Source organism: Poecilia reticulata, chromosome 7, assembly GCF_904066995.2.
Source record: "Poecilia reticulata chromosome 7, P_reticulata-male-v2, whole genome shotgun sequence".
Lineage (NCBI taxonomy): Eukaryota > Metazoa > Chordata > Actinopteri > Cyprinodontiformes > Poeciliidae > Poecilia > Poecilia reticulata.
In genome coordinates, this window is record NC_088836.1 from 6,891,571 (window position 1) to 6,912,152 (window position 20,582).

General features: G+C 40.8%; 1 protein-coding gene across 6 annotated transcripts in view; it reads right to left on the reverse strand.

Annotated features, from left to right (window-relative positions):
• Nucleotides 1-20,582, reverse strand: part of prkcz (protein kinase C, zeta) — a 97,566-nt gene that overhangs the window by 20,591 nt on the left and 56,393 nt on the right. For all 6 annotated transcript variants that reach the window (XM_008412928.3, XM_008412926.3, XM_008412925.3 and 3 more), the window contains 7 exons: nt 15,607-15,704; nt 14,532-14,618; nt 11,513-11,648; nt 11,275-11,362; nt 10,934-11,053; nt 5,061-5,140; nt 4,726-4,815 (listed from right to left, as the gene is read on the reverse strand). In XM_008412928.3, the coding sequence (XP_008411150.1) occupies nt 4,726-4,815; nt 5,061-5,140; nt 10,934-11,053; nt 11,275-11,362; nt 11,513-11,648; nt 14,532-14,618; nt 15,607-15,704 (699 nt within the window). The remainder of the gene's footprint in view (nt 1-4,725; nt 4,816-5,060; nt 5,141-10,933; nt 11,054-11,274; nt 11,363-11,512; nt 11,649-14,531; nt 14,619-15,606; nt 15,705-20,582) is intronic.

Sequence of the window (20,582 nt, forward strand, 5' to 3'; positions counted from 1 at the left end):
TTTATGACTGTTGTCATAAAGCGTCATTTGGTAAATTATGACACTTTTAATACAAAGTGGACATTATTCAAAATGTCTTTGTTATGACAACTTGACATTAACCAAGAAATCATTACTGTTTAAACTTTACCTTTAATAACATAAAGTTACCTAATTTTTAAAGTGCAATCAATAATACTTTTATAACAAATTTATATCAGTTGAAAAGTTTCATAAAAAGATGATAAACAAAAACTTTTAACAGCATTTAACAGGAGGAATCAGCTAGGAGGAACTGAGGCCGAGTAGTAAATATACTGGGGATCTTGATTACTAGAACAGGGAACAGATGGCCGACTAGAAGCAGGTTGCAGGTGTGAGGGGAGAGAGCAGAAGGCAGGCTGAGGACAGAGAGAGAGAAAATGGAGACTAGGAAATTAACCTAACACTAAAGAATAACTGGACGTAAGGAACGTAATTAAACGAGACAAACAAGGAACAACTAGAGACAAGAAATAAACATCATAAACTAGAATCACTAGGAAAGGACTGAACTAAAGTAAAACAGACACAAAACTGATGTAAGCAAAGAAAGAGGCTAAGGAATACAGAATAATAAACAAACCTCAAAACAACCCAGAATCCCAACAGAATGGTTCATTTTAAGAGACTTTGGTTGCTGGTGTCAGACTGGATGGTACTGGGATGTTCCTCAACCACCATTTCCCAGGTTTACACAAAAATAAGGAGAAAATACTGCATCTATAGCAGTAGAGTGGGTAAAAAGTTCTTGTTGCTGTCAGACGGAGAGGAGAATGATTCTAGATGTCAGGAAGGCAACAGCAGTTACAATCAAGAGGTAAAGTAACTAGAACACCGTCTTTGATCTCAAACCTTGAAGCTTGGGCCACAGCAGCAGAAAACAGGAAACTAAGGCTACTATTAACACGGCTCATTGACTTTCAACAATACCAGATTGGAAAAAAACATTTCCTGGTCCAGTCTCTGTTTCAGCAGAGGGGGAACAACGTGGACAGACCACCAGACCAGCTGACTCTATGCCTCAAAGAATTAAGGAGGATCCAAACGGGAAAGGGCTACAAAACCGAACCAGCTCAACGTACCTCATAAAGTGGCAGGTGAACATAAATTTCTAGTCAGTGTGTTAACTTCACAACACTAAACATGAGGACCAGTGGTGACTTCATGTCACAATCACAAGAAACATGTGCAGTTCATGTAATAACTCATTACTCTTGCTTCCAACTCAAATCAGTCTTGAGCGTTCAGATAGAGATCAGTTCTAATGGTTGTTTATGACATCCCATTTCCAGACGCATTCACTGAACCAAGCTCAATTATTTTTTTAGTAGATCCCGGTTATTGCAGGTAGAATTCACAAATACTTCAGATACCCCTCTGAAAATGAAATATTTAGATATTTATGCATACTTGCTGAAGAAACCTTTGACTACTCAATCCTGAATAGGCGTGAGTCCACTGGACTGAATTGTATTGCATTTGTATATTTAATTGACACCATTTTTCTCAAATTATGATAAACATACATTAAGATGAGAATCATTCTAAAAATCCACACGATTTTTTTTAATCTGATCTACAATTGTTTTTATTCTTTTATTGTGTGAATAAAAAGTAAAGTGCAGTACAAATGTTTCAGAATGAATAAGTGAGTATGTGTGTGATTAATGATTCCCTTTTATTTGCCTTGTTGCTTCACCCGGGGGGAACACATGCTGCAGGAGTCTACGCAGTGTTTAGAACTACATCAGTTATTTCTAACACACACACACGCACACACACACTCCCAGATCATCAACAGGCGGGTGTGTTCGGTGTGTTGTTTAAGGCCTTCATATGTACAGTAGAGCCAGAGAACAGAGGCTGATGAAGGCGCTTCAGGATGCATAATGACAGCTGTGTGCTCTGCCTCGCTGAGCTGACTCACATTAAATGTGGGCGTGCAGCCTTTTGTTGTTTTTCAGATGTGTTTTAAGAGAACTGTCAGGGCGTGGAGTCAGAGCACAGATCATGTGCGAGCAGCTGTCTGTCAGGAAGCAGCACACAGTCATGATGCTCCGATGGCGACAGGAAAACGTGGAGCACAGCCTTTTTCCAAATGGGCATCAGAGATAATGCTAAGGTTATTTCCAAGGTTTTTTCTTTTATATTTCTGTACAAGCTTTATTCAAAAAAGTTGTGCTAAATCAAGTGGATGAGGGTTTAAATTGGTCTTCATCGAGGATCAAAGTCAGCTTGTGTGGATTATGGGTGCACTGATGTGAAAATCTGGGCTGATGTCATTATTTAATTTTGAACATTGCTGTTTTGGGTGATAACTGATATTTACCGATATATTTCACTAACCTTTGGATACCATGAAAAAAAAAACAAAAAAAACCCAGCACGCTGCTGACTTCATCACTGCTTCTGTTAAACTTCCCACAATTCTGCGCTGCGTCACTAACTTCACTTGGACTTATTACAGCAGGGCGTCATGTTGTATCTTACAGTCTCACCTCTCACACTGAACTGTTTCATATGGCTGACTGTCAAGATTGGATAATGGGGCTCAGACAATGTGACACAGCTCCAAATTTCTAAATCATCCAGGGTGTCCCAGGCCTTTAAGTGAACCACTGAGCAAACACAAAATCTGGGAATCCAGACCAAAACCAACCACATCGAAAGCCAAGACCAATTTTGTTCAGACCTGTTTCACTAGATTATTATTATTATTATTATTATTATTATTGTTGTTGTTGTGAGCCACCATTCAAAAGTAATGTCTGATTTTCATTGATAATTTTTTGTATTCCTCTTTTGATTATCATTGTTATCAATTTCAAGTTATTTAAGTGGCTATTGTGGGTTTCAGTTATTAGCAGAGGATTACCAACAGTTTTTTTTCCATCCATCCATCCATCCATCCATCCATCCATTTTCTTTACACCCTTGTCCCTCAGTGGGGTCGGGAGGGTTGCTGGTGCCTATCTCCAGCTAACGTTCCGGGCGAGAGGCGGGGTCACCTGGACAGGTCGCCAGTCTGTCACAGGGGAACACAGAGACACACAGGACACACAACCATGCACACACACATTCACACCTAGGGACAATTTTAGAGAAACCAATTAACCTGACAAGTCATGTTTTTGGACTGTGGGAGGAAGCTGGAGTACCCGGAGAAAACCTATGCATGCACAGGGAGAACATGCAAACTCCATGCAGAAAGAGCCCAGGCCAGGAATTAAACCCAGGACCTTCTTGCTGCAAGGGAACAGCTCTACCAACTGTGCCACTGTGCGGCCCAATTTTTTTTTCACCTGTGTAAAATGAAACTGCATCAAAAGGTTTCTGTATTTTAAAGATGCAATACAAAAAGTGAAACTCGTGCAGATTCCTTACACACATGGTGATATATTTGGTAACACTTTATTTGAAGGGAAGTGCATAAGACTGACAGGCCACTGTCATAAACATGACATAACACCTGTCATGAACATGCAGGAGTCTTCATGTCATTTACCGAGTGATAGTTCATGTCAAGAGTCATAAACATTCACAAAGACTCCTTCATGTTCATGACAGGTGTTATGTCATGTTTATGACAGTGTCATGTCAGCACGCCCCTTCAAATAAAGGGCTACCATATATTTCAATAGTTGGTTTTTATTCATCTTGATAACTGTGGCTTACCTCTAATAGAAATCCAAAATTCAGTGTCTAATAAGATTTTAATATTTTATAATACAAATAAGAAGTTAACTTCCCTATGATTGCAGTCTACGCAATCATAAGGGAGACGGCTGACTTGACAGTTTTCCAGGAGACTGAAATGCCACACAAGGGGATTAAAGAAGCAGGATCTTCCCAGAGTACTGTAGAGAAAGGGGAAAAGGTGCTAAAGCCCTACGGATAACCACAGGGTTCAGAATTGTGAGGCAAAGTGGAGCATCTGCGTCTGGAAGATTGAGGGGCCACGCAGGGCTTCCAGAATACACTATATTGCCAAAAGTTTTTGCTCACCTGTCTTGACTCACATATGAGTTTAAGTGACATCCCATCCCAAGCAATGTGTACTGGTCCAAAAAGCAATGTATTAGTGTGCTGAAGCATTCAGAGTTCCTTTCACTGGAACTAAGGGGCCGAGCCCAGCTCCTGAAAAACAACCCCACACCATAATCGCCCCTCCACTAAACTTTACACTTGGCACAATGCAGTCAGAGAAGAACCGTTCGCCACAGTCATGATTGACTGCAGAAAGTTGGTGACCTCGTCGTACTATGGGCTTCAGCATCCACTGACCTCGCTCCATCAGTCTACATGGCCTACCACCTGGTGGCTGAGTTGCTGTCACTTCCAAAAACTTCCATTGTCTTATAAGCTGACTGTTGACTGTTGAATATTTAGGAACAAGGAAATTTCACGATTGGATTTGTTATCACAGTTCCACGCGGGAATCCACTGAGCTCCTGAGAGCGATCCATTCTTTCACAAATGTTTGTAAAAACAGTCTGCATCCCTAGGGGCTTAATTTTAAATACCTGTTTCTACACCTTTGATATTCTAATTGAAAATTGCTTTTTCTTCAGGCTCAATTTCAATGATACGAATGTTCACATTTTGACAGTTTAGAGTTCAAATTTAGGTTGGATGTTTACTCGGAAAAATGCAACGATATAAATAAAAAACAAAAAAAAAACCTCTCAGTGATTTAGTTCTTACCTGGTCCCAGTCTATATTGCGGAAAAACGTGTGTGACTTGATATCTGTGAAGCCTGTTTGGACCTGGCAACCCAGGCGCTCCTTGGGATCCTGTAGGGATGAGACACTGGTCAGGGTCATGCTTACAAACAGGCAACGTGTCTGGATCAAAGTGAGTTGTTGGACTGCTTCAAGTATGTAGTGAATGCCCGTTCCATCTTTAGCTGCACCGCGGCTGTTTCACGACCGGATGCTGGATGTAATGGTCTGAGTTAAACCTTTGCTGCCCGTCCAAACACTTTGCTGTTCTTCTACACACACAGCTCCCAGAGGTGATGGGTGTGGACGGCTCTCACCTTGTTTAGAAAGCCCTTCAGCACGCTGGCAGCTTTCACTGACAGAGACCTCGGGATGCGAATGGGCTTCTCGAGGATAACTGTCGACAAAAAAGAAGGACGGCAACAGGAGGAGAGAAAGAAGACGGAGACAATGAAAGGGCAGTCGTGAGTTGGGAGAAGCGTGATTCAACCTGCCTGTGGGTGACCATGTCTGCTGAGTGGGAGTCGGAGGAAGGGAGGACACGCAGTGAACGCTGCTCTGTTTTCTGCATCACGTTCCATGCTCCACTAATAACCTTGGAACTCACACAAATGAGAAGAGCTTGAAAACAGATTTTTTTTTTTTTCACCTTAAAACCTCACTTCAAGGATGTCCAAAGCATTCATGCTGAATTTCTGTTCAAGGTAATGTGATCAGAGCAGAGCGTGTTTTTCACTCATGTTTCAGTATTACACACTGAAAAGTGGCTCTGTGTGTTTGCGCACTTCAAACCGCAGCTACTAACTTCTCCGCTTTAGATCTTTCTGGAATCGTGCCACTCCTGGTGGCGGCGTGTAGGAGTTTCTCTGTTAGCTCCGTTAGATTTGTTCTTTCTCAAGACTTTAGTTCTGATCTTTATTTATTTATTTATTTTTGATGCATGTCAGGACAATTAATCCGTCTGGTTCTGAATGCTGTGCAGAGGGAAGAATTTTCACACTTTTTTCCCCCCATTAGAACAGTTGCCAACACCCTAAAACTCAGATGGGCAGAAAAGGAGGCTCTGTGGATGCAGAGCAGAACCAGCGAGCAGAGAGAGAGTTACAATGACATTTAATTTAACATTTAGATATTTTTAATAAGTATTTCTGAATTGAGAGGCCGAGAGATTTAGACAAATGGCACACAGATCAAGGAACAGTTCAAAATTGACTGTATTAGTCAAAGATTAGTTTCAATCTTGTGCCAGGAGGCTTCAGAGTCTGTTTTACTCTGAGGGAACATGGTTCACCATGTCCACCACGGTCTGTATAAAAATGAGCCACAATAAACTGTTAAAGTCGAACGCAATTGGAAAATTACATTTTGAATACAAGGCATGATCCTGGTCACTTTCCACTGAGTAGCAGTTTATTTGGAAAAGCAAAACCAATATTAGCTGTTTTTACAGTAGTTAAATAAGAAGGCAACATCATGGTTCACAATTGGTTTCTATATTTCTTAGGGTGTAAAGCACTTTGAAATGCCTCGTACCTGAAATGTGCAAATCTTTAATACTGTCTAAGATTTCTTGCTGCAAATATTTTTTATATTATTAATGATTTTTTATATATTTTTTTCATTTAAATTCATGTCTAAACTCTTGGTCACAAGCAGCTCCACCCGCCATTCACACCTCAGAATGGTTTTAAAAAATGAAGGCCTTGGACCAAAGCCTGCTAGTTTGTTTTTAAAAAGATGAAGTTATTGAAGTTTAAAAGAACTGTATAAAATTTTCAAAGTCTTCAATTTATTTTGAAATGCTTCCCTGGTACGGCTCCTTTAGAAGTACAGCTGGTGGAGCGTACAGTGGGAACTGTCGGGTTCTAATGTCTTTGTGGGTCAAACAGGAGAAGCTAACGGGTCGGAGTTCACTTCCTGCAGGACGGAAACTGAACCCTGATTGGCTTCAGTTCAGATTACAGCTCAAGCAGTTTCTTCAGAGTGCCACATTTGTCTTCTTGATGGTATTGTATTCTGTTATTATTATTCTAGTGGGGTTAATGAGTTTTGTGTTTTTATTTGTGTTGGATTTTGAATGCTGTATTAAGTTGATATTGTTTTTTTATATATATAACTAAAAGCCCAAATTTGTATCGCAAAGCAGCTTATGCTACATGTTAAAGTTCTTCGAATTACGGTAACCCTTAACACTATTTCAGTACAAATAAATTGGGTTCAGTGTTCATCATAATATATTATTGCAACTATTTTATTATTTTAAATACTATGTGCAGTAAAACAACATAATTATTCAATAACATTGTTATAATGCACCTATATTCCTATGAGGTAATTTACTCATTTTTAAATGTCTTAAATTTCCCCCTCTTGTTCCTGCTTTGACATAAATTTCTGGTTGATTATCAAAAATAACTCCAATGCTCTCCGGTCTCTGAGCATCTTAGCTCTGGGGATGGCATGTGCTGCACCAACAGCCAAAGCACACCCATGGCACCGGCTCCATCTCTGTGCCATATGGTGGGTGGCTCTTCTAGTGAAAGGGTCGGTTTCCGTTGGCAGGCGTTCGTCCAGGAGCCTGCTGATCAGCCACAGTAAAACCACCAGGAGGACAGTACTGGTGGCAGATGCTAGCTGTAGCGCCATGCTATAAGCTCCTGGCGGTCACAGCTGAGACAAAGTGCGTCACACTGTAGTATGGAGGAATTTCTGCTGCTGCGGACAGTGCGAGGGAAGGGAGGAGGAGGTGATGGGGTTGCGCTATGTAAGGAGACCATATGGCTCGAGGAAACACAAACACAAATAGAACCAGAGAAATTCTCTACAATGACAAAGTGAGATGACACCTACAGCTCGTTTTCTGCTGAGCTCTCATTCTTTAGCACGCCGTTGCAACAAAGTTCCAAACTGGAGGCAAGATAGTCAGATCTGTATTAGCCATCTTTTTTTTTTTTAATCCAAAACCCTGCGATTGTATTATTGTTGAAACATCCAATAATGATTGTCAATATGCAAATGAGACATGTTTCTTCAGGTCTCTTTAGAGAGAGCTGCTACTATTCTGGTGAAGAACTAAGCTCAGTTTATAAGTTTTAACATGAATAAAACGGAATACTGATGTAAAGAATGGGAAAGAAAAATGGTCCAAACAGAGTCCGCTGTCGGATGCTAGTCGCATTTCAAGCGGTTCTGTTTTGAAATCTAAACACTCAACAAACTCTGTGAGCCAAGTTATCACCTTAACTAAGTTAAGGTGATCGGCGTATATTTAGCCACTCTGCAGGACAGAACACTGTCAACTTCAATCAAAAATGACTGATGTGCTACGAAGACGAGAATGATGCAGAAAAATTTTAACATGATATAAAAAGATGTGATGCCAATAAGCACAGTTGATTTTGAGTGATGTTGTGAGTGAGAGCACTTCGTTTAACATTCCTTCAGGAGCAACCATAACTGCCTGCTTAGAGGCACACTACAACAAGAGGGAAGCTGAATTGGAAGCTGGACTAACAACACATAGGGACTAATACAGTATTTTTAGAAGTGAATAAATTGAAGTGAATCTTGACAAACAGCAGGTGGGATGAACATGTTGGTTTTTGCTCAGAAATGCACGTCTGAAATGTCTGGACGTCTGGATGCTGACACGTTGCTCCCCAAAAACTTGAACATCTTGTTATCCTAAAGCCAGTTTAGTTTTCTTCTTATTAAAGCCATGTGTGTGTTGTTGCAACAGCTCTGTGTAAATAAATGAGTTGGGCCAGCCTTTTAAAACCACATCAGTTTTATTTGATTGAGAAAATCCCCAAAACCTCACTCAAGAAATCTGACTACTTCACTTCCCATCCTTCAATCCATGTTTTAAGAAGGTAGTGAAATTTTGTATTAAAAGACTAATCCTTTAGTTTATGACACAAATATTTCAGTGACATAAATGGTAACATCCATGTGGTCAGTTAAACCTGGCATTTTAATAACTGGAGCTCATTTGTTCCCTGGATCGACTGATCCTCCACTTAGATACGTCCAGCTTCTGATGCAAAGTGATGACATCAACCAAACACTGATTCAGCTCCCTCAGCTGCTGCCCAAGTTGAGTCTTTCCTGAACAGATGGAGGCCTCCATCTTGGAACAAAGCTAACCCGCTGTGGTTAGCAGGGCTACAGCCATCCTGCAGTTGAATGAATATAGATGCTATCCATAGATCGATGTACAGTTTTCTTGATGCTCAGGCCAGATTAGGTCATCATCTAGAGTCAGTCCTGGGCCTCATTTCTGACAGGAGCAAAAATCAGAGCTGTTCAGTAACATCCTTCAGTTTGTATTTAACCTTTGACCTGTTGTGCACTCCTACTTTCCATACCAAGCACTCAACAGCAACTAAGGGAAACTTACTCCACTACACAGGTATCAGGTATGCAAGTAATGCAAGTAGTAGCAAACTTGTTCAGGGGACAACTGACAGATGTACCGTATTTTCCACACTATAAGGCAAAAACCTTCAATGTCCTCAAAAGTCGACAGTACGCCTTATAATCCGGTTCGCATTATATGTGGACCAATATTGAGCCACAACAGGTCTAGCAACTAAGCCGCCGACTTCATTTTCGCCAGTAGAAGAAGAAGCGTGCGGTGCATGCTGGGATAGTTGTCAGAACGCTGGTTTGTTAATAAAGTTTGACTGACCTATCTACCTACCTACAGACCGTCTATAATCAGGTCGTCTGCAGGTCATTTAGCACCACATTCTCCACGAACATGCTGTGCGGGAACGGAGAAGAGTGCAGGTCTAAAGAACTAATCTCGACAAAAACCTCCCTAGCAACTGCTGGGATTTCTCCAAATATGTCCTTATAAAAATAAAATTGTGACAAACATTGAAACATTTCTTGCTCAGAACCCTGGATCTATCACCAACATTTCGTCACTGAACCGACAGAAGAGAGTTCTGTGATTTCAGGTGGCTCAGGATAATGATCTGGCTCCATCTCTGCTCGATGAAAAGTCCATCAGTTGCCAAATGAAGCAAAAGCATGAAGGAAACACTCCACTGGTCCTCACATGCAACCGAGTCCCATTTGTTATAGAGGCCATGATGTACTGCCAAGTCCTCCAGGGCTCATGTGGGGCAGGACTTCGTACTGAGGATGTGTTTTCAGCCAACGTCATTCCGAGTTCACGCGTTTACTCCGCACACGCTGAAAGATCGAATAATTTCACCTCTTTTAAAGATTTATGTTATAACATGAACTGTTATGGTATTTGAAGAACACAGTTTTCAGTCACAGATTCCATCCAGTTACACTAAAGCAGCAGAAACTGATCAGGAGTGGCTTTCCTTTAGAGCAGCGGATGTTCAGAGTGTTAGTCCAGACCTACGTTATGTTACTGCCAGATCACGCAGACAAAGATGATTTCCAGCTTAAGGTCCAGTTTTTCTCTGTAGCACTGAAAAAATCCAGCTAGTAAAAAAAAGGTCCAACTTTCACACATATACTGTATACTTTCTGTACACTTCATTTTATTTTGTCAGCTGTAAAATTATCCAAGTTTCATCTGAATATGCCTGCTCTAAAGCTACACTGCTATAAAATTCACTTTCTTCATTTCTGACAAATTATTTTCTTAATCAGTTTCAAATAATTTTGAAATCAACGGGAACACTTTATTTGAAGCAGTGTGCATAAGACCGACATGACACTGTCATAAATATGACATAACACCTGTTATGAACATGGAGTCTCATTCTTTTAATGCAAAGTTTCTCTAAAAGTTCCCTTGAAAGTCCATTAAAAGTGTAAACTTTGAATTAAAATGTCGTTATTTACAAAATAATACAAAGTTGACACTTCTAGTTGACTTTTAATGCAACTCTTAGAGCAACTTTGCATCAAAAAAATGACAGTTCATGACACCATTCATAAAGACTCCTTCATGTTCATGACAGGTGTTATGTCATGTTTATGACAGTGTCAGGTCAGTCTTATGCACACCCCGTCAAATAAAGTGTTACCAAATCAACTAATAAGGCTTAAACCAAAGACGAGGCATGTGAAAAGTGAGCCCAGTGAAGTAAACCTCTGGACTACTTTGAGTTTTCAGTTGGCCTTTCAGTCCATGAAGTGACTAAATCCAATCACTTCCAACTTAGGGTGAAGGCAAGCAGAGCAAATGACTGTGTCTCACCTTGGAAGAGGTACTCCTCTGTGTTCATGTCAGGATTGTCAGTAATAATATCAAACGGAGACCTTCCGGCCATCATCTCGAACATCAGCACACCCAGAGCCCACCAGTCTACACTGAAGCCTGGGGGAAACACACACACAGGATGGGCTGGTAACTAGGCAAAGTTTATCATCATAAACTCACCTCAGCAACACCTTTTGTTGCTTAGCACTAACACACATTCATGGATACTCGAGTATGACATAGTTTAAAGCAGCTAAGCAACCTTACAGGACAGAAATCCTGAAATGAAACTAGATTTCAGGAAGTGGACCATCGCGCTACAGCCGGCGTGTTCTCACCATAGTCCTCTCCTCTCAGGATCTCCGGTGCAATGTAGTTGGGGGTCCCACAGAAAGTGCTGGTGGTGTCCCCTGGTCTGATGCCCTCCTGGTAGGTGGATTATAATGTGATGTGAGCAACGGCGCCAATGTGGGGACAGCAACAAAAACAGAGGTTATGCTGGAGCTTCCAGTTCAGGCTGCTCAGCGCGGCAGACAACACGATTAGAACGTCAGTAAATGTTTGGCTCTTGTAGACCTTGCACATGCCGTAGTCCGTAAGCTTGATGTGTCCTTCGTGGTCCAACAGAACGTTGTCAAGTTTTAGATCTCGGTAAATAATCCCCTTCTCATGAAGGAAGTTCAGAGCGATGCAGATTTCAGCAGCATAAAATCTGTGAAGAAAAATGTTTAAATCGTCACACAGCGCCACCAATAGGCCAAAGATGTGCACACACATACCTGGGATTATATTAAAGTCACTAGTCTCCAGGGTTTGTGTCCAGGTGTATTGGGGAAAAAATAAAATAAAAAATATATATATATCAAAAAGTGTGTTTATTTAAAAGGTTACTGCTAAAGAAACTGGCTAATTACAGAAAGTGGCATGTTTATGAAAACATAAACATGCCACTTTTAATCTGCTTTTAATAGCAGATATTTACTATTAAAAAAAGTTTAATAGTAAATATCTGCAGCCTTAAATGGATTGGGAAGCAAAGCCTCGAGCACCTGGGATACTACCGTCCAATTAGTTACAGGTTTTAAATTAGGAAAAAGGAGATAAACTCAAGTTCCACTCTTAAAGTGTCTGCAATGCTCAGAGGTAATGCCAGAATAAAAAACAGGAAATAGGTCATGAAGAATGTAATACAGATACAGATGTGCTTCATGTCAACAAGTTAATTCAACTTTGTGATAGAGGACAAAACCTGCCTAAATCTTTGAGAAATACAAAAATGTATATAACTAAAGGAATAAACCATAGAACCAAGGCAATAATTCAGAATTAAATACGAAAACAATTGTAAAAAAAAAAAAAAAGAAAAAAAGAAGAGCCAGAAAAAAGTTTAAAATCTCAATATAAGCATCAGGGGAAAATAGAGAAAAGACAAAGAAGAATTGAAGAAAAAATGCCATTAATTAATGTTTTGTTAATATGATGAGCTGAAAACAAAGCTGGTTGATTTTAGTGGTTTCAGTCATTGTTAAGAAATACAAACTGGCTGCCTGATTATGTTGCTAAAATGGAAATGTTTTCATTATTGTGTTCATATTCACGTCAACAGTCAAGAGGTTTGACCAGGACAAAATAATCAGTAACCATGTTGCCATAACGCATCGATTTTTCCAATTTCATTTCTGACCACTATTTCAATTTACTTTATTTAAAGTGTGGAAATGTAAAGACCAGTCTTTGTTCATTTTTCTACTGAAGTCCAATTGTATGGTAAAAATTGATCTTAATGTTTCTTCTATTTAGAGTGACTTGTAAAAATATTCATACCTCTTGAACATGTCCATATTTTGTCACATTACAACCACAAACAAAGATATTTCATTGGATTTTAATGTGAAATACCAACACAAAGTGATAGAATTGCACACCACACTTTTTAGATTTTTATTTGTAAAAAAAGAAAAAAAAAAATGCCTTGAATCGTGTATAATTTTCTTTCTGCGTGGTCTGTCACGTTAAATTTCAATAAAATATATTTATGTTTGTGGTTATAATGTGACAAAATATGGAAAAGTTCAAGAGGTACGAATGCTTTTACAAGCCACAGCAGACATGTTAAAGACACGTATGTGGAAGGGTACGCTCTTCCACATACGTGTGGAAGAGCGTACGACTTCATATGCCATCGTGATCACACATTTCTGTAGATGTTCTTAATCATTGCAGACATAATTTAACAAATAAAAAAATAAACTCTCTGGACAAAATAAAATATCTGAAGTGTAAAAGGAAACAGACATTAAGGTTTTTTCGGTTTCCTGCTGCTGCCGATAATCTGGTCGCTCCGAGTTTCCCTGCGCTTCTCTAGTTTCCGACTCGTTGGAGCAGAGTTCCTAAACTCGCCCGCTAAACAAGTGAAACTTTGGACAGCGCTGCGGCGGCACTTTGCAGCAGATCCTTCGGTCTCCCGCTGTGATTCAGGCTCGGAGCCCGTTTGGTGATGATAAAATGTACTTGGAGAGCTTCTTTGGTGAGTCAGCGGTGTGTTTTCTCTCCGTGTGTAGGTAGTGTTTTCTGTCTCTTGGAGACAAGCCTTCATTAACTCTGACAAGGCTTTCTGTGTCTGGCTGCTGTAAACCAATGATTGTCAAACAGTGAGGGGGGGGGGGGGTGGGGGGAGGAAAGTCTGCGTTTGACAGACTTTAAGCCCCACATCTCGGCTCTGGCAGCCTCTGTTGTTCCTCTGCTGCCTTCAGACGCCGCTGAGACACGTCCTATCAGCATCACCCGCGTCGCCCACTGCGCGGGGGAGCGCGTCAGGGCTCTGTCTAAGAGCGCTGCTCATGAATATGTACAATCGTGATGAGTGCTTAACATGCTGCTTTGCATATGTACAGCCACTGTCTCCAGGTTGCAGATTGAAGAGGCCGATCGGGGGCCCGACGGTGCCTCTCTAAATTACGGCGCCTTTGATCCGAAATTTATCAGAGCTGCAGTCGGAGTGCCCCTGAAGCAGGCAGGCACGATGAATTATGGGTGCTCGCCGCATTTCTTCCAAGATGTAAAGAAGTCTTAATTCAGATTTGGAAGCGTCACAACGTCCCCGCGAGAGGATCCGCTCGGTGTGAAAACGGAGGCCCCGCAGGAAAATGTTTATAGAAAAGATCTTTAGTCGCTACCAACCGACCGCACTTCGCCAGATCCTTTCATGAAACCGATGCTTTTTGTTCTCGGAGAACGCTCCATCCCTCCAGTGAGTCCACGTTTAAGCAGCTGGTGGTTCCATACATGCGTCTCCTGAGCAGCTGTCACATCAGCTTAACCAGAGTCCAATAAAAGCACCGTTTACTGATCCTCCTCCTGGCCCTGCAGCAGATGCCTCTCAGCTCTAATCTGGCCCACAGAGATTTTTATTGCAGCGGATGAAGAAAATCCAAACACAATTTATATTACTACCTCGAAATGACGCCGACCCATGAAAAACCTAGAACAGTAACCATTGCATGTGAATGAAGGCCGGTTAAAGAGGTCTGAACGCAGAACTGGACGGAGGCTTGGATCGTGTGTGGGAACAGCTGCTGAACATCTGGATGCTTACCTGGCATGGTCCTCTGGGAGTTTCCGCTGCCGTTGCATATGAAACATCAGATCCCCACCATTCACATATTCGATCACCAGAAATAACCTGAAAATACAGCCAGGACTTTTTTTTAATCACCCACACCGTGGCAAACATTAAGAAGAACCACTTAATATGGTACATTTGCTTTACAGTCAGTCATACACACATTCACACACTGAATATTACTGTTGAAACAAAACGCACGCCAAAGAACACCAAAGTAATACCTGTGGTTAGTCAAACTAAAGTTCTGCTCGCTACCTCAGAACAAAGTTTTGAGAAGGAATTCTGAGTCTCATTTAGGTGGGACATACTTTTAGTTTTATTAGGACGGAGATTCGATTTGTTCTATCAATAATTTCTGCCACAACAGGCCCATTGAGGACATTCATGATTCACAAAGTGGCCTGAAATGAAAATGACAGACTAACCCTTGAGTTAGTTTGTTTCGATGCTGAGGAGTCAGTGGACTAACGACATAAAACATTTGGAAAAGAAATGTAATGTCAAGGCAATGTCATTACTGTAAGCATCGTCAGCAAATGCAGAAAAACCTTCAGCGTCCAACTTATGAATGGAATGAGATCACACAACAGCTGAGAACTGCAAACACAAAGTGTGTTTTCTAATCCAAATAGTGCAGAAAGCAAACAGGAGAGCAGAGCTGATCCAACACGTTGAGGAAGGTCAAAAAGGAAAACCATAACAGAGTGTAAAGTTCTGACTGTTTAATCGTGGATCTAGTATTTGTTTAGAAGGACCTGGAGTTGCTGGGCAGATTGTCATGTGATTTCTGTCTAAAGTGTCCTCATCAGATATTGATCCAAATGCAGGACTATTGGACTTCATTATCAAAAGAGCTGAACTTGGATTGCTTAGCTGATTTAACATTCTGTTAAAGGCAGAAGATATCAAGACAACATTTGAGGAGTGATTTGATTTTTTTTTTTTTTATTTAAAAATCCTTCTAGTGTTCAGAGAGCACAAAGAAAGTTGTAGCAGAGAAGAGTCGGCCTGTAAATCAACACTGTCAGTCTTATCTGGCTCTTACCGACTTTCTGTCTGGAAACAGGAGTGGAGGCCGACTAAGAATGGATTTGTAGACGCCTGCTCAAACACATGCTTCTCTGTCTGCACCCAGTCGATATCCTGCAGAGAAGAGCAAAGGCGGAGATGGCAGATAATTACAATCAATCTGCCTGATCGATGGGCTTCCTGATACTCCTGCGATCAGTCGGCGTTCGTGCTCAGGGTGATTCAGACCGTTTGCTTCTCTGAGTCGTCCCAGATAAAAGACTGCACCTTGACGGATGGGCTGGAACAAGGAAACATTAGAAACTTGTCTCACAAACTTATCGACTCTCACAAGCAACAGACTGACAGGAATCGCTGTAGCTCAGGAACGCTGTAGCTCAGGAACGCTGTAGCTCAGGAACGCTGTAGCTCAGGAACGCTGTAGCTCAGGAACGCTGCAGAAACCGTCATGAAGGCCAAACTTTTCTATCATGTACATCCCGTTTCATTCATCACAGAACATTAAAAGAAGCCTTAAGTGTTTTTTTTTAATTGATTTTGTTGAAAAACAATTCAAAGGTATCTGATACTGTTGGAATGAGTTTAGTTCCCTTTAAATGGTCCCACACCTGTAAAGAAAATGCATCAGTGTGTTGAGCAGCAGAGTTGACTATGTGGATCCATAATCCCCTCCATCAGGGCCAAACAGCTTATTCTGCTATTGACTCTGGTTTGGAGTCTTTATTGGATTCAATAATATGTGAAAAGTCAAGACATATTGACTATTTAACAGTTTGTTCATTTACCAAAACAAACAGCCAGAAGGACGATGTCCCATCTTTGATAAAATAAAAACTAAAAAAAACATACACTCTTAACGATATAATACGTTCATTTTCTTTTTGCCTAGCTAAACTAAAACTTGGAATTTACGCCTTGAGAATATGCACATGTAATTTTTACAAGTTTTTCCCACTGTTTCAGTTCATGTTGTTCAGACTGAAGCCTTTCCGGCTCAGGCAGCAGCACTAAGACACGGGCCTCATTTCCTCATACGGACCCGTTTTAAAGAAAGAATAGATCTGAAGTAAAGCAGAAGGCGTTCTGTGGGCGATGCTGAGAGTTCTGTGATCAAGAATAACGGGGGGATTTCAGCCCATAAAACAGCTGATTTAAGGGTAATTAAGTCAGCTTTCCAAAAGTAGATTTATTTTTTCAAAAGCATGTTTCAGGAGATAAATAACTGACTAAACACTATAACCTAGTTTCTGGAAATCTGTCCTCCTTCTGGTCTTTGTGTTGACCGACACACGCTTCTATCGTCCTACAGATCAGATCAAAGATGTGCTAAGCCAGTGGTGTTGTTCAAAGTGTGGCCCGGGGGCCATTTGTGGTCCTTAGATTGTTTTTTTCTGTGTCCCCCCAGCTGCAGTTCAAGAACGACACAAATATGTTTAAATAGAAAATGTTAAGAAGCCACAAAGTATTCATCCTTTTATAACCAAGTTTTCATAGTAATTGGAACCACGTCTATCCACATATTTTTTTACTGAAAAGCCAACTCTTTTAATTAACTTATTAAACTTGGCTAAAAATAGCAAACATTTTTGAAAGAAGGTAACCCAAATCCTGCTTTCATAGCAGGAAAGAAATACGTTCAATCGAATCCAAAATAATTTGGAAACCCTTATGAAACTCTTTTAATACGCAAACATGCAGAATCCATTTTATATTTTGAATCTATGATAAAAAAAATAAAACTAACTAAAACTAATAATAACTAAAAACAATAAAACAGGAGGACAATTTGCTTGATTTTTGCTGTTTTCTTTCTGAGCACTTTTGACGGGATGATTTTGGCTCATGTGACAGAAAGTTTGGACACCCCTGCTCTAAGCACTCTGCATCAGAGTTCAATTCCCCATTTGACCATAAAAATCAGTGAAAGGACCTTACCTTACAGGCTGTGTGACAGAGTCACAGAGTATTTATGGTGTCAGTCATCTGTTTCTGATCAGAACTAGACTGCTCAGCCAGAGGCGAGAGTGTTTGATACTGATTTAAAGTGTCGTTAAATGGATTAAAGTTCACATTTTATGTGTGCTACAATAAACCGTTTCTACATGTGAAGTTGCCATGCTGTGCTCCGATACGGTTCAGGCCTAATTCACAACAGCACAACACAAACCACATACTGTGCTCATGATTCTGAATTCCTTCTTGTTGGCTTCAAGAATCTGTAATCACGCAGAACATTGCATAGCAAAGTATTTTATCTTGGTTATTTCAGCTACTTCAGCCGGCTCTCGGCGGAGGCTTCCAGGCTTCTCTGATGCCAGATTAAAAGAGAGTTGAGAAGTATTAAAGTGGAGTGAACAAACTGACCAGAGAATCAGTGCCAACAACAGGATTTCCAAGTGAAAAGATGAAAAATGTTTTCCTTCGAGTCTGTACTCTTACAAAACCAGTACAGTACAGTAAAGTGAGGTGGACTTACTACCGAGTCCACCTCACTTTAATCCTAAAGGATGAAGATGCTGATCTTAAGTGTAACTTAAGGAACACCTTGGGTTGATTTTTTTATTAATGAGAATTTGTTGAGCAATACTGCCATCTGCTGGAAGACCAGTTAAAAATACAACAGTCAATCTGCAGCAGTAATGGAAACATTCTCACATGTCCCACAAATTTAAATTATACCATTTTGCAGGTAAATTTCTAAGATTTCCCTTTAAATTGTTCTATATTAACATATATTGCTAGGAAAAACTCTAAATCCAGCCATTTGCAATTCATGTTCTGTCCAAACAGCAACACTATGCTGTAATTTATTGATGAGGTATTCATCGGTGCTTCTCCACCTGGAACTCTCAGTTTTTTTTTTTGGACAGCTTTTTCTAGTTTTTCTTTAGTCCAGTACCTGATCATTTTCACATTAATGCCCATTTCCAGCTTTGACATTTAAATCACCCACGGAAAAGCTCCAAAACTGAAGGAATGACCACGTGTCATGTCACCACATAAGCATTTAGCAAAGAGCCCGTTTTAAATTGGGTCAAGAAGCCTGGACTGCCAGATGGCATGGTTGCTCCACAGCAAGAAGGTCCTGGGTTCAAATCCTGGGATGAAAGTGTTTGCTTGTTCTTTTGTGCAAATGACGGTTTTCTCCAGGGACTCTGACCGCCTCTCACAGCCAAAAATGTTAGATGACATGGTCTCTCTAAATTGCTCTTACTGTCCAGCGTACATGGCTGGTCGTCTGTGTGATTGGCAGCCTTACTAGATAAGTGTCTCAGTATAATTTCATTATCCCACCTCTCCATCAATGACTGATGAAGGCAGGCTCCATCCATCGGTTGGTAAGTTTGTCTGATTTCAGGGAGAAATCAGTTTGTTTTTTTTAAGTCAAAAAGCATGGGAGCAATAACAGAAGGTTGTTCCACTTCCTCCATATTTTTCAGTGTAAATTTTTCCTCTTTAGATTGGGACATTTTCTTGCCTGTGATGTCACCGCATTTGCCTTGCAACTGCTAAACAAGGTCATGACGTCCAGCTAGTAAGTTGGGTGAATCTGCCTTTTTTATTTCTGGCAGTGATTTTGTAGTTCAAGTTCAGTTATGCTGAAGTTGTAGGTAGACAAGTCAAAATGTTCAGTTCTAGGGTGTATTAACACACACGAGTCCTTACATTGTCCTTAGGCATCAGAGCCTCTTTGAAGTGTCTGATTAAATAAATGTTTTCTCTGGAATGAAAGTTTGTTTGGTGGAGCACTTATGAGGTACACAGCAAAGCAGCAAGCTGTCAATAACGCTAAAATGACAGCAAAGTTTATTTTAGGCATTCATTCTGTGTAATGAGGTCCTTGCCATTGGTTTGAATGCATTGAGCCTTCTGCTTCTGTTAGCGCTGTGTGCTAGCTTTTAGCTGCCTCTTTGAGCATGTTTTGAATATAATTATTTGGCTTTATTTTTTTTTTACCATTTTTGTCTTGGGAAGCGCATAGCAAAAATGCATTCAGTGACGACCTTGATGCTCACAGTCCTTCAGTATGTTGAGGCTTTGTTTACTTTATTCATATTGTGGTAGCATTAATATTTAAATAGGTATCTGATATGCATGGACATTATAGTTAAGCTACGCTCCTTATTGAGGGTAATTGGTGCAGATGGTGAGGGTGTAAATACACTAATAACACCATTGCGATGCATTTATTTGAATACAGGTTTGCCGTCTTCATTCTCCTGCTCTGGGTACGACTCTGGCTCCAACATGTAAGACTGGATGGAAAAGTCCTCCGTTGTCGACATCTTTAATAAACTTTGGAATAAAAGGTTTCCCTGCTGGTAGATAATGATATTGCTGCCATCAAACTACGAAAATGGCCAAACGGGGTGGAGTGGAACGTTGTGCGGCCTGGAGGGGTCGTCTTCGTTTCGGAGAGAGCTGCCTCACCGCCGTGTTTGGAACCAAACATGGTCAAGATCTGCGAGGCTACGTGCTTCAGACGTGGGAAACCTAAAACAGGAACCAATTGGAGCCAAAAAGTGGAAGGATCGGTCCTTCCACCTTCAGGGCCAAATCTGCGTGGAGGTCAACCAGCTGCATCTGTAGATGCCTAGCTTTTACTCACTTGAAGTGTTGTGTGACTTTGTTTGAGAAGCTTCTGACATGAACATGGTGAGCTGAAGCAGTCAAAGGTTTACAGTGAGTCTCTCAATAAAGTCAAGAGAAGAGGACGCGTCTTGCTGTCCCTAAACCTTGTCCTGCAGTGCAGGGAAGTGAGCCGGCATGGCTTCCTTCAACATCTCAAGTTTCCTCTGAAGCTGAATTGCCCCGGCCCCATAGCCTCAAGTTCAGCTCATCTAGATGTGAAGTAATGTCAACCAAAAGGCCTTACTGTTCATCTGTTTCTCATTTTCTAGGAATTGAGAAAACTGTGTTCTGTTATGATTTTTTTTTTTAGCTCTGCCAAAAAAGATGTTATTTCCCTCCTGATGGACCAGAAGCCTGCCA